The sequence below is a fragment of the Denticeps clupeoides genome, chromosome 14 (assembly GCF_900700375.1).
Source record: "Denticeps clupeoides chromosome 14, fDenClu1.1, whole genome shotgun sequence".
Classification (NCBI taxonomy): Eukaryota; Metazoa; Chordata; class Actinopteri; order Clupeiformes; family Denticipitidae; genus Denticeps; species Denticeps clupeoides.
The window spans coordinates 9,021,924-9,034,091 of NC_041720.1; the positions used below are offsets into that span (position 1 = coordinate 9,021,924).

Here is a 12,168-nt window from a genome sequence, read left to right on the forward strand (position 1 = left end):
GTTGCGGAGCTTGTTGAAAGGTGGGTGAGAAATAGACCGGCGGACTCATTTTCTTCAAATCGCCTGCTCTTTTCACCTGCTCTCTCATTCCTCCGGGCTGCCGAGATTGCGGTGGATTTTAATCCATATTTTCATTACACCTGTCCCTGCCCTGGGAGCAACCTGAAATATGTATAAACCTTCATAAATTCCCTCGTCTTAATTAACCGCCGCTTAAAATGGGTTGTCTTGTGACATTTCCGGGGGTCAACAAGTCATTTCTTTAAGATGTAATTGACCCAATTACTTTATAATCTTTATAAGTAAACACATTGTGGGGGGGGGAGGGGGCCTTTGGGCCGCGTTTGAGCTGAGATGCTGGATTTAGCATGCAGCACAGAATCTTCTACGCTGCTTAGTACTCAGTTCATGATTTACATAGCGTGTCACACTTGAGAAATTCATGGACTCGGTTCATCAAGCCATGTCCAATACGACCGCAGATTATTTTTACACCCTCACCTCCAACACAGATCCTCCTTTCTGAATATAAATCAAGCTCATTTGCAGAATCACAGTTTGCTTTAGGTTATGAAGGCATTCAAGGTTCTACATTAAGATTGGGTACAGGCTATGTAACAGTTAGTCTGTCCTATGAGGGTGTGTGTGTGTACGGTGGTCTGACGCAACATAATGGCTTTACGTAAGATAACTGTTCTGTTTGTGACAGCATCCTCCTCCAGCACTTAGCAGTTTGCTTGCAATTAATGTTTTGCACGAAATCCATTAAATTACACTTTTCCTCTAGAGGATAATAAAAGCTTACATCACGTCAACACCCACCGACATTTGATCAGCCAGGGTTGTCTTTCCTTACATGAAAATGCATTTTAATTACTGTTGTGAGCCATCTTTGTTACTTTCACCCACATTCTGATCGTCACATCCACAGGTCTACACATTTACACACAGATTCACATTAATCAGTTCCTCATGCTGTCACGCTGGTAGTACAGTCTTGCCAGTGAACCAGAAGACCAGAAAGCTTCAAACCCTCTTACTACCCTTGTGTCTCTGATCAGGACACATAATCCTGAGTGTCTCCAGGGGGGACTGTCCCTACAATTGCTAACTGTAAGTCGCTCTGGATAAGGGCATCTAATAAATTATGCACTTTTTAATGCACCTATCGAAAGAATGAAACATTTTTGTATGGAAACATCTTTATCTCAACATCACAAGACAACCTGACAAAGTCTGCAAAGTCTGATCAAGAAGAGCTTCGTTGTTTTCAGGGAGCAGTGGTGACCTAGCACGTAAGGAAGCAAACCTATCAGAAGGTGCCACTGAGGTGCCACTGAGCAAAGCACCGTCCCCACACACTGCTCCCCGGGCGCCTGTCATGGCTGCCCACTGCTCACCAAGGGCGATGGTTAAAAACAGAGAACGTTGTGCGCACCATGTGCTGTGCTGTGTTTCACAATGACACTCACTTCACTTCACTTTACAAAGCATGCAGTAGAGGTGAAACACCATCCTCTTGGACCAAAGTGTGCAACATGCAACCCAAACAGAACAGCAGCACATCCAGACAGATCAACACTGGGCATAAACAGGGGGCATTCTGAAGATAATAAATGCTTTTAGGTCTAACGAAAGAGTATATAAATGGAAGACAAAACCTCTGTGGCATCAGCAAACCTCATTTTCGAGAGTGGTGCTGCTGGTTTTTAATTATTTTTCTTTAGTTAGTTATTTTTTTACATCAAACCTTTTTTCAGTCCACTCTTCCCCTCCACGATTCACTCTTAGATCTCAAAAGAACAGGGGTTATTCCCACACGTTGCCACAAAGAATGCTGTGATTATGTGGCTTGAAAAGCCCTGAATAAATTGAATTGCACAAGGTGAGTCGTGGACAGAAGCCAAAAAAAAAAAACATGTCCATTAATTTCTCCTGAGTTTCAAAGTGCTCCGTCTTTCAAAACTGCATTTCTGAGCCAGGAGAATTCTCCAAAGTTGAAAACCTTCTTTATGCAGCACGACTGTGGAACATTTTAAATCCTTTCAAATTGACAGAAAAGTGTTAACAGATGTGATCTGTTTTTTTTTTTTTTTTTTTTTTTTGGTTTGTCTCTCTTTTTCAAAGTTCTGTTTCCAGGTCTGTTGATATGGGATGTGAACAGGTTGGGGTTCATCTTCTTTCTGTCTGACTCACAATTTTTTTTGAAGACTTTCTAACGTGTCCGGTCTTGAGTCAAAAAGCATCCAGGGCCTTTCTGGCTTCCTGCATGAGCCATCAGCCTGATAATGCAGCATTCGCTTTAAAGAGCTGCTGAGCGAAGATCAACCCTGCTGCTGCTGTGTTGGGTGGGGACGTGTTCATAACGACACATCTGATGTTTTAGCCTCGGTTCTGTGGGAATGTTTCACTCGGCTGTGGGTAACATGGCTTCTTGTGTCGATTTGTTCTGAGAATTCATGACCATTTATTCCAAATAACAAGGTAACAGCAATGTCACTAACAGCTAAATCGAGGGTATACATTAATTAACATAGACAAACAAAAACACAGTGGCAACAGAATGAAGAATTCACCTACAATTTCAAGTGCATTTTGAAGTTATTATGAGTAATTATGAGAACAGTGAAAAATATATTTTTTGAAATGCACATGCTAGCTGTTCTTTTGTGTTGAATGGAGTGTCTCTGTAGAAATGTTGTCAACCCATCAAAAAGGACATTCCCCAGACATTCCCCAATTGGTCCCCATCCCAATGTTCTCTGCTGGACGTTACCCAGACGTCACTGATGTCCATATTGATGTTCTCATTTGGTCTCTCCAATATTCTCTAGATGTTCTTGGAACCATTTAAAATGACGGTTAGAAAACATTCAGACGGGACCTTTAGGGGACGTTGAGTGGATGTTATTTTGTTGACTGGGAAGCTGATTAATAGCTCTTGGGTTCCACCAGAATGAATGATTCATTAAACTTTGCCTTAAGGGGCAGAGAGATACTTGAGCTAATTTCGTATTTCGAGCGCTCAATAAAATACTCAATAATTATGGTCAAACGACACATTTATTATTCCAACATATGAAGATGACATTATTTTTGGAAAACAAGTTTGTTGTTTTGTGGTAGACATAAATCTACATCTCAAGAAAAAATTACTCATCATGGCAAAACAGAGGAATTAAAACCAGCTAAATCATGGACTTTTAGTGCTTCTGTATAATACTCGTTTATAATTAAACATGTATAATAGCCTTGAGAAATTTAACCATGGTAAAATGCAATCTGAGCAAGTTGTCTAGAACTTTGTTCCACTGACCAAATGTTAAATATGGCAGAAACTTTTTTTTCAAACAGAAATAAAGGTTTATGTTAAACTGACTAATTTAATTTAAACATTTTACTGTCATTATTAACACAGAGACTAATCTTTCCCTGCTGAATGAATTGCAGTGACAAAGTGATGATCATTGTGTTTTTATGCTGTGGTTTTATGTGGTGTCACCCACGATTGATGACATTCCCCAGCCGCAGGCTCTTACAAAGATTACAGAGAGTAGCCATCAGGTCCCAGGATGGGACCTCTAGGCACTAGCAATATGGAAGCACCAGTCTTAGCCAGAGGCCACCCTGATCAATTCTCCTTCTTCTGGACACATTCTAGTAATGTATTCCCGGGGCATGAAAATTATGTAAAAGTATTAAAACAGCAACGATTTTGCAGTATTTACTGTTCAAACAGATGGGACTCTGAAGTATATACTGTTCCGATCTCCTGACTACACATAAAGTCTTATTTCAGGACCATATTGTTTCATTATTTAGGCTTGTCTGATGTTTTTATTTATTATTTTTTTATTCTTTTGGAAACTGGTAGCCACTATACTGGACTGTAAATAAGACAGCGGGACTCTCCTCTAATCGCTCTGATGCTCATCAAGGATTAATGCGAGGCCACCCTTTTATAAGATCTAGGACACGTCTAGGGAGGCCCACGGTCACATGGTGCGATCTATGCTGTCATTGAAAGTGTCACATCTAAGCTTCAATGTCTTTGTCACATGATAGCTAAAGGGGAAAATGTGCAGCATAATCCAAAGGAAAGAAGTGAAATGATACCATGACCGGAAACAACGTTGAAGTGTCATGGTTTAAAATGGACGGGAGTCCTCAGCTGCTCAGCAGGTCTGTTGTAAGTGACTTCATTCAAACACTGCACTATGCAGGACCAGCAGCTGGGTAACATTTCCACTGCGGAGAACCTTGGCAACTCTCAACCCGTAATTGCACCCTCAAAGTCCAGATCCAGACACACCTCAAACAGTACTATGTTGTTTGAGAAAACGAATCTGCTAAAATGACTCAGTATCTCCTCCGTTACCCCAAACAGCGAGGACAGGGTGCATACACGTCACTGTTGCCCACAAGCTGGCAGCAGACGGGCGAGTAAACACCCCAAATTGCTGCAGTTGTTCAATGCTTTTCAATTCAAACGAGTTGAGATGAATTGGCGGGATTTGCTCACGCAGCATAATGGCCCACTCCACTCTCAGCCCTGGATGGTGCTGAGAGGCTCCGCCATTACCTACTGATCAAGCCTTCAATTAGGGAGTGGGGGCGTCGCGGCCCCTCTCCATCAATCGTTAATTCACCCCGACGTTGGCCGCGGTCTGAGTAGAACGGGCAGGGTGTATTCGCCTGACCCCCCAGCCTGTCGGTACGGCCTCACACAGAAAGTTAGGGCGCTGGCGTCAAATAGCGATGAAATAATTTGATTGTAAAATGTGGGCTTTGAGGTGGATTATGGAAGACCCGAGCTGGAGAGAGGACAGGGGATGAGAGGGTCAGAGCAAATAAAAAAAGAAGCCATAGATCTCGTCCCATGCAAAACACACAGAGCTGTGGAAAGTTCTTTTAAAAGAGTTCAAGTAAAAGTGATTATTTGCAAAAGTCATCCCCAATTGTGAGCAGTGGACAGCCATGAAAGGCGGGGAGCAGTGTGTGGGGACGGCACCTTGATCAAGGGTGACATCAGTGGCATCACTGCAACCGTCTGATCACAAGTCCACAACTGTTAGATCCTATTTGTGACAGTGTTGCACACAGCGGGAAGGGCGAATGACATTTACGCACAGATCCCATGTTTATTTTGTGGAAGAAATGAACAGACATTTGTGCCAGCACAAGGCAGAAAGAGGTTGTCCTAACACTCTTAATTGTGCAAAGATGTGTTTAAGGCCTAACATTTTACTTATCACCTCAGGGGTGCATGGTCTATAGCATAATGCTGTTACAATGGCATATTTACATTGGAAAGCAGCACATTCTGTACAGAGGTAACACAATTCCAGCTAATTCTATTAGCAAATTGTACATCATTTAAATTAGACAATGTTGAAGTCTAGATTTTGTCATCTGTAATGTTGAAGGCACAAAATTCCTTATTGTTGACCAATAAGGTGACACCAAAAGAATAGACTTTTTCTGTGAGACAAATAAATGCTGTTTGGGCGTTTTTGGAGCTTAGAAGCCTTAGAAAGAAGGATATAAGTCTCCATTAGACATGGTGACAGCCAATGGAAAAGCCTTCTACGGTAAATTATGGAGCCGTTTGCCAGAGTAAATTACATACATGCTTCTTTGCCTAATTTTTTATTTGAAAATGTAAAAAAATAAAAGTTTTTCATTATTTCTAAGACTCCTGCACTGTTGTAGGTATTACGTTGTAGTGGGAGCCATGGGGCTGCGTACAGGTGTAGACTTTAATATGCTTTGCTGCAGATGGATTTGGGGAAGATGTGGTGGAATTAGTCAGTCAGGGGTAAATGGAATGGAGGAATTGGGAATGTCGTCGCCCGCTGCCTGAAAAAGCGATGGCCTGCTGTCGTCTGTCTCAGTGAGGGATGCTGTACGGCACCCTGCTGGGGTCATTCTTCAAGCTTTGCAATTTTACAGAAATGTATTATTGTAGTCACTTCCACAATGAACCTTTAGGTCCAGTCTTTTGTAAAAGAAGTAAGATCATATTGTATGCAAAACAACAGGACAAGCTCAGTGTTAGAAATAGACATCAGACACATATAATCTTTCTTCATTCTCCATCTTACTCTCATACTTTCATATGCTAATTACAGTAACGTAGAGTTAACTATAGAGCACGCAATGCTGGAGAAGGCACTAAGAGATTTGAAAACAATGATCAAGAAAGTATTCAACTGATAAATCCCCCCAACCTGAAACCACACAAATGAAAGCAAGGTTGTGAGCATTGATACATCATCACAGTAAAACAGACAACATTCATTTATAAGTCAATATAATTTAAAACATTCCATCTATACCATATTTGCTCCATATTTTTGCTGAGTATCTATAATGAAACACCTAACATTTACGTAATACACAAGAGAACTATCTCTTTTTTTGTGGTTTCATACCGGCCATGTGTGGCTTTCACAATACTTGTTCGGAGCCTGGTTGACGAATACGGTTATGCACAAAGGGTGGCAAAAGCAGGCAGGTTGGTAGGCATACAGACAGGTAGGGCATCCAGTCATTGCATTCAGGGCATATGAAAAGACGGGACAAGGTATTACAGCCCCGCGACTGCCACTGGTTTTCTATTTCTTTTCTTCTTGTTGTCAGAGCATTTAATTTATTCATTGCTGTCAGGTGGAAAATAGAATTTCAAGAAATGTAAGAAAAAGTGCCTTGGAGCCGCTACAATGGTGGAACTGCAAGTGTGCAGAACAGAGGCTGAATGATGGTAGAGGGATGTGTTCAAGTGGGCTTGTTGAACACTTCACCTCACCGCTGAGCGTCCTTCAACGAACCGAATCACTAAAACATACAAGTTGACGGTTCATTGTTTGGACATTAATGGCCATCCAAAGATTATGTTTCTTTCACTTGCTTGGTTCAAATTCTGAATCTTGTAATTCTGTCCCGGTTTGATCAGATGAAGAATTCTATCACATTTACATTAAACGTATACAGGACAAACCCCCCACGGTCACCTGCATGCACTGCAGCACCATTGCAGTGTTCGAGGATAAATATGCTAAGTAATACAGATGTTTTCCTGGGCTGACATTTCTGGAATTAAACGTGGTATTTGTTGCTGGCTCCGGGCGCCTGTGGGAGAGTGCACAGCCGGGCCTGTCACTTCTGTCTGGGATTAAGGCGATCCTGAAAGATCCTGAGTGGATGGGAGGCTTATTTATTTATTTCCAGTAGAAAAACGGGAGGTTCGCCGGGGTTATGAAGCCCTCCCAGGAGGGCTGTCGCTCAAACAGGTGTCCTTCAGCGTCCTTCGCAGTGCCCACACTGGAGCACCAGATCAGCTCACAGCAGCAGAGGAGACTGGACATTTACGACACGACTGAAACAAAATCCAAACGCAGGACTAAACAGTCTCAAAAGGGAGGTCTAATGAAAAATGCAATCTAAGATCTCAGAGAGCAATTTAATCAACAGGTTCCATTTACTTCAACTGTCAGATGCTGGAGCTCGGAGTGACGTCACACCCGAGTTGACAGCATTCCAGTTCACAAGGAGATTGTTTCGCAGTACATGTTGGCAACATTCTGAGATAGAACTTCAGTTGTGTACTCCATATTGATTTTCCAACAACGAATGGACTTCAAATGTAACGTTTCTCTCCATTGGCCCGATTAACGCTAAATAACAACATAGAGCATCCGTGCTGACTAGCTAGGTTGGTAGTTGCTAGCTAGTTTTTAATTAAATAAAAAAAAAAACAAGGGTTACTGTTTATTGGCTGGCTTTCTGGCTAGTATTATCCGAGAGCTGAGAAACAAGTTTTATTCCAATGCTTTCATTTTTTTTTTTTATCATTTTCGATAGCTAGCATTAGCATGTCATACATGCTAATGTCATAAATTAGCGGCGCTCAAATGCAGTCACAAATCTGCTCTATAATAAAAATGAAAGAAATGATCGATTCCCCTGACTGATTCCTTTCTCTGTGGGTGATCCGGGCACCCTTGCATCTTGGTCTTTTGCGTTAAGGAGCGGCGGCCTAGCGAGTGCCCTGTGCCAGCGCCCGGTGTCAGCGCCCTGTGCCAGCGCCCTGTGCCAGCCTCCACGTCTTCACCCGACCCTCGCTTCGCGTTCCCTCCTCTCTGCCTCTTAGTGCCTGCCTGTTACCCTCTGAACCGCACGAATCCCCAGGCCAGCCAGAGGCAAACGGGCTCCCCTCAGAGTCAGGGGGAAGCTCTTGCTTTTTTGTGTCAGGCCTTATTTTTTTTTATTCACTTATTTATTTATTCTGGCTTTCTCTTCGCTGCCCTGGGCTTGCTGTTAGGGTGCCACGAACTCGGCTTGATAAAACAGAGCTGGCTGCAGTGTTGTCTTTTTGCTAAGAAGCTTCTGTCTAACAAAAAAAAAAAATATTTGAAATTAACACCAACGTCGATGTTACTCTGAAAGTCTCCCCGTGGCAGGAGACCGAACCGCTCACGTTTTCTTATTCTTCTATTTATCTGACGTTCTGTCAGCGTTTCTGGGGTGAAGGGCAGTTCTCTCTCTCCGTCCGTGGGGGTTTGATGAGGAGGGCTGTTAAAAGTCCACGTGGCATGATGGGCGCGGTGGGTTAATAGCAGTGCGATGTTTTCGGTATTCAGTATTTCTTATTTTCTGCAAGAAGTGCTCCTCACTAATCTCCTGCTCTTTCTCTCGTTCCTCTTTTTCTTTCTCTGCTGCTGTGTTCTCATAATTGGATTTTCCTCTTCAGAGAGGCTATGCACAGGACAGGATTTATTGATTTCTGAGTGGATTCTATTTCATGTGTCAAAATGTGAGCGCGGAATACAGTAAAAGTGGGATGGGAGAAGAAAGCGGTGATTTATTAATGGTGTGTAATTTCTGAATGACTTTGTTCAGCCGCAAAAGAGATTATGTGTGGAAAAAAATCATAAATGTTGTTTTGAGCCGACGGGATGGGGTTTGTCGCGAGGTGAATTACAGGATAACAGATACACCCCCTCAGATCTGAAGACAACATTAAATATCAGCAAGCAAATGAACTGTACATAGCATAAAATTGCTCTTCTGTTCTGTTTTGTATTTCTAACAAATAATATAATGAGCAAGAACATTCAGGCTTTAAATTCTAGTGCTTGAAATTCACGTAGTTGCCATTTTATTGTGACCTCTTACCTAGCCTCACCTTGACGGACCTGAACCCAGCTGGTCTGCTGCGGTATCTGGCAAAACGATGTCAGCGGTAGATCCTTTAAGTCCTGGAAGGCGTGACCTCCAAGGAAATTACTTGTTTATCCGGCACATCCCATGCGCGGTCGGATCGAGGAATTTAGGGGCCAAATCAACAACTTGAAGTGTTCTTCAAGCTATTTCTGAAGCCAGTATGCCAGCAGGCCATGCTGTAGTTCCTGTGGTCTGTACCAATGTTGAGGTAGATGGTACGTTCAGAAATAACATAATCAGAAACTGGCAAAAAATGTTTGTAGGTGACTGCTAAAGAAGTCATTCCATTTCACTTTTCAGATATTACTGATATTAAACAAGGAACAACCAGGAAAAATATAATAAAACTCCAATAAGATAAGATAAACACTGAAATATATATATAATTTTTTTTATATCCACACAAATGATCAAGGTCTTCCCTGCAAAACATTGCCCAGAACATCACCTACCCCTACAGGCGGTGAACCTTGGCCACCCATGACCCGGTTGCGGGTTCATCAACCGTACCAACTGAACATCTGCCTACTGAGAACATCCATCAAGACCAGCTGTTCTGCAGATTCTCTGAATCCAGTCCTCTGTCATGACTGTTTAAACCCATCAATGTCTAGAACTGACTGCGGGCTTCCTAATAAGTCCCAATAAAAGCTGGCCTGTGCCACTTCACATTGTGCACTGCAGTGTTGTGGCTGTTGGGAGAATGCTGTACAGGTGACATTACAGTGCAGGAGCCCCCTAGTGGCAGCGTTCTGCAATTCGTATCAGAGAACAGCAGGCAATGCGTCTTCACTCTACACACGCTCAGCCCCAGACAGGTTTCAAGAGAATTATTAGGCTTGTTTTTACTTGCCGGACCCAAAAGAGTATTCTGCCCCGGTCCTCTTGATGTCTTGGGCTCATATTAAAAACAAATGAAATGGCATCAGTTTTTCATCTGTGGGCTCCTGGGCAGGTTAAGCTTCTAAAGGGCATGCCGGCTCTCCTCTCCCAGCTCAGCAATCGCTGCTTTATTTCCCAGGGTCCTGAAAAAAACAGCACTCCACTCAAACAACGTTTAACTCCCTCCAAACCAATCACTCTTGACATCGGGATATGGGGGGAGGGGGGGTGCATCGATGATTTCAGCAAGGCTTTTCAGGGAGGAAAAATAAGAGAAATTCAATGACAGTTGACTGTCACTGCAGGAATACTTATAGAAGCACTCACACACACACACACACACTCTCAAAGGGCAGTCTGAAGGCTGTCAGGGCAGTCGATCCCCCAGACAGATTAAGTGTTAATCGGTAGTCCCTCTGGGCTGGCAGTCCAGTGGCACAGAGGGGGCAGAGGGTCCTCACGAAGGTTCTAAGGCAGCCCCTAGTCAAACCAGCCATGCTCACATCACACAATATCCAGAAATATTCACATTTCTTTCAAAGATGTGTCACATTTATGGAGCTTAGCCCAGAAGAGCCCAGATGACAGGTGTCACGAACACTTTAAACGTTCCACAGAGTTTTCATGCAGCTTTAATTTTTACAGAAGTCCTTTCCAGAAGTTCCTGGTGCAGTGACAGTGGGTGAAATGGTGTTTGCATTACATCACTTTAGAACTGGCCATATGCTTGGACGAGGTGACGCAAAAGAGAGAAAGTCAAACGTTATTCCATCAGTACTGAAATTGTAATTTGGGGAGAAAATGTGATTTATTGAATTAAAATAGTCACATAATATCCATTGTGATATTACATAAATTAAAATAAAATAAGTGGTTTGGTGAATTTGCGAAATGGGTCCAAGTTATGGGTTAAAATCTTTTGCATCATTGCATGGGATATTTGTGGGGTGGCTAGGGGGTTAGACATTTGCCTGTGAACCACGGAACCACAAAGCCTCAAGTTCAAACTCCATGAGCAAGACACTTAAACCCTGCGTTGCCCTATAACTACTGATTATAAATCGCTCTGGACAAGGGTGTTAGCTGAATGCCGTAAATGTGATTTTCGCTTGCACCTGAAGATCCGATGCTTGGTTCTGTGTGCTTTGCTTTTCAAACGCATGCTGATGCAGAGCGGGGGAAATTTATGGAGGTTCCTCATGTTCTGTGAAAGTTAAAGGTACGATTCACGTCACTTTGTTAGCATTCCACTTATACCCGCAACCATCTGGAGACGTTTTTCTTGGACGTGTGGGAACCCATTAATCAGTCCCTCCCACCAAATGAGGCGTTATAGGAAGATGCATGAGGTGATGCTTTTCAGTGTGCCTGGTCTATGTTTCCTAGCACATGCTCAAACGGATTGGATAATCATACTTAAAAAATGTGCAGTCGTTTGTTATTTTGCAGGTCCGCACAAATATCTCTATATATCTTAAATATGAATAAATTAACAATGTTAACACTATATATTATCTGTTGGTGCATATAAAAACCTGGCCAATCAAGTTTTAGAAGCAGAACTGGCTGCTTTGTGTCATTCTTTCATCTATTTATATAACCTTGAGAAGTTCACGGTTCAAGGCATGTGAGTGTTTTTGTGACAGCTGACTGATATGTGTCTCTCTCTCTTTCTTTTTCTCTGTCTTGGCAGGTTTGGCTACCAGGAGCTGCTGCACAACTCCAGCTTCTGCCTGGTGCCCCGAGGTCGCCGACTGGGCTCCTTCCGCTTCCTGGAGGCCCTGCAGGTTCGTCTTTCTAAACTTACCCAGACCAGATGCTTTCCCCACCAGTCCACTGAGTGGTTCCCTTGGTAACTGGCCGTGGTTGTCGGCAGGCAAGGTTGTGGCGAGACATATTCTTTTGCAGGCCCTCTGGGCTCAGAGCAGCCACGTTTGGGTTATTGGTATTGACAACCTGTCATCTTTTTATATACCAAAAAAAAAAAAAACAGCCCTGAGAAGATTTCTGTGCAGTAGCCACAACGAGTCGGGCTATTTTTATCCACCCACTTTCATTTCA

The 12,168-nt window shown here is 42.9% G+C and overlaps 1 protein-coding gene across 4 annotated transcripts in view; it reads left to right on the plus strand.

Moving 5' to 3' along the window:
* LOC114763427 (exostosin-1) overlaps positions 1-12,168 on the plus strand; it is a 217,719-nt gene that overhangs the window by 161,056 nt on the left and 44,495 nt on the right. For all 4 annotated transcript variants that reach the window (XM_028953118.1, XM_028953119.1, XM_028953121.1 and 1 more), the window contains exon 3: positions 11,801-11,894. In XM_028953118.1, the coding sequence (XP_028808951.1) occupies positions 11,801-11,894 (94 nt within the window). The remainder of the gene's footprint in view (positions 1-11,800; positions 11,895-12,168) is intronic.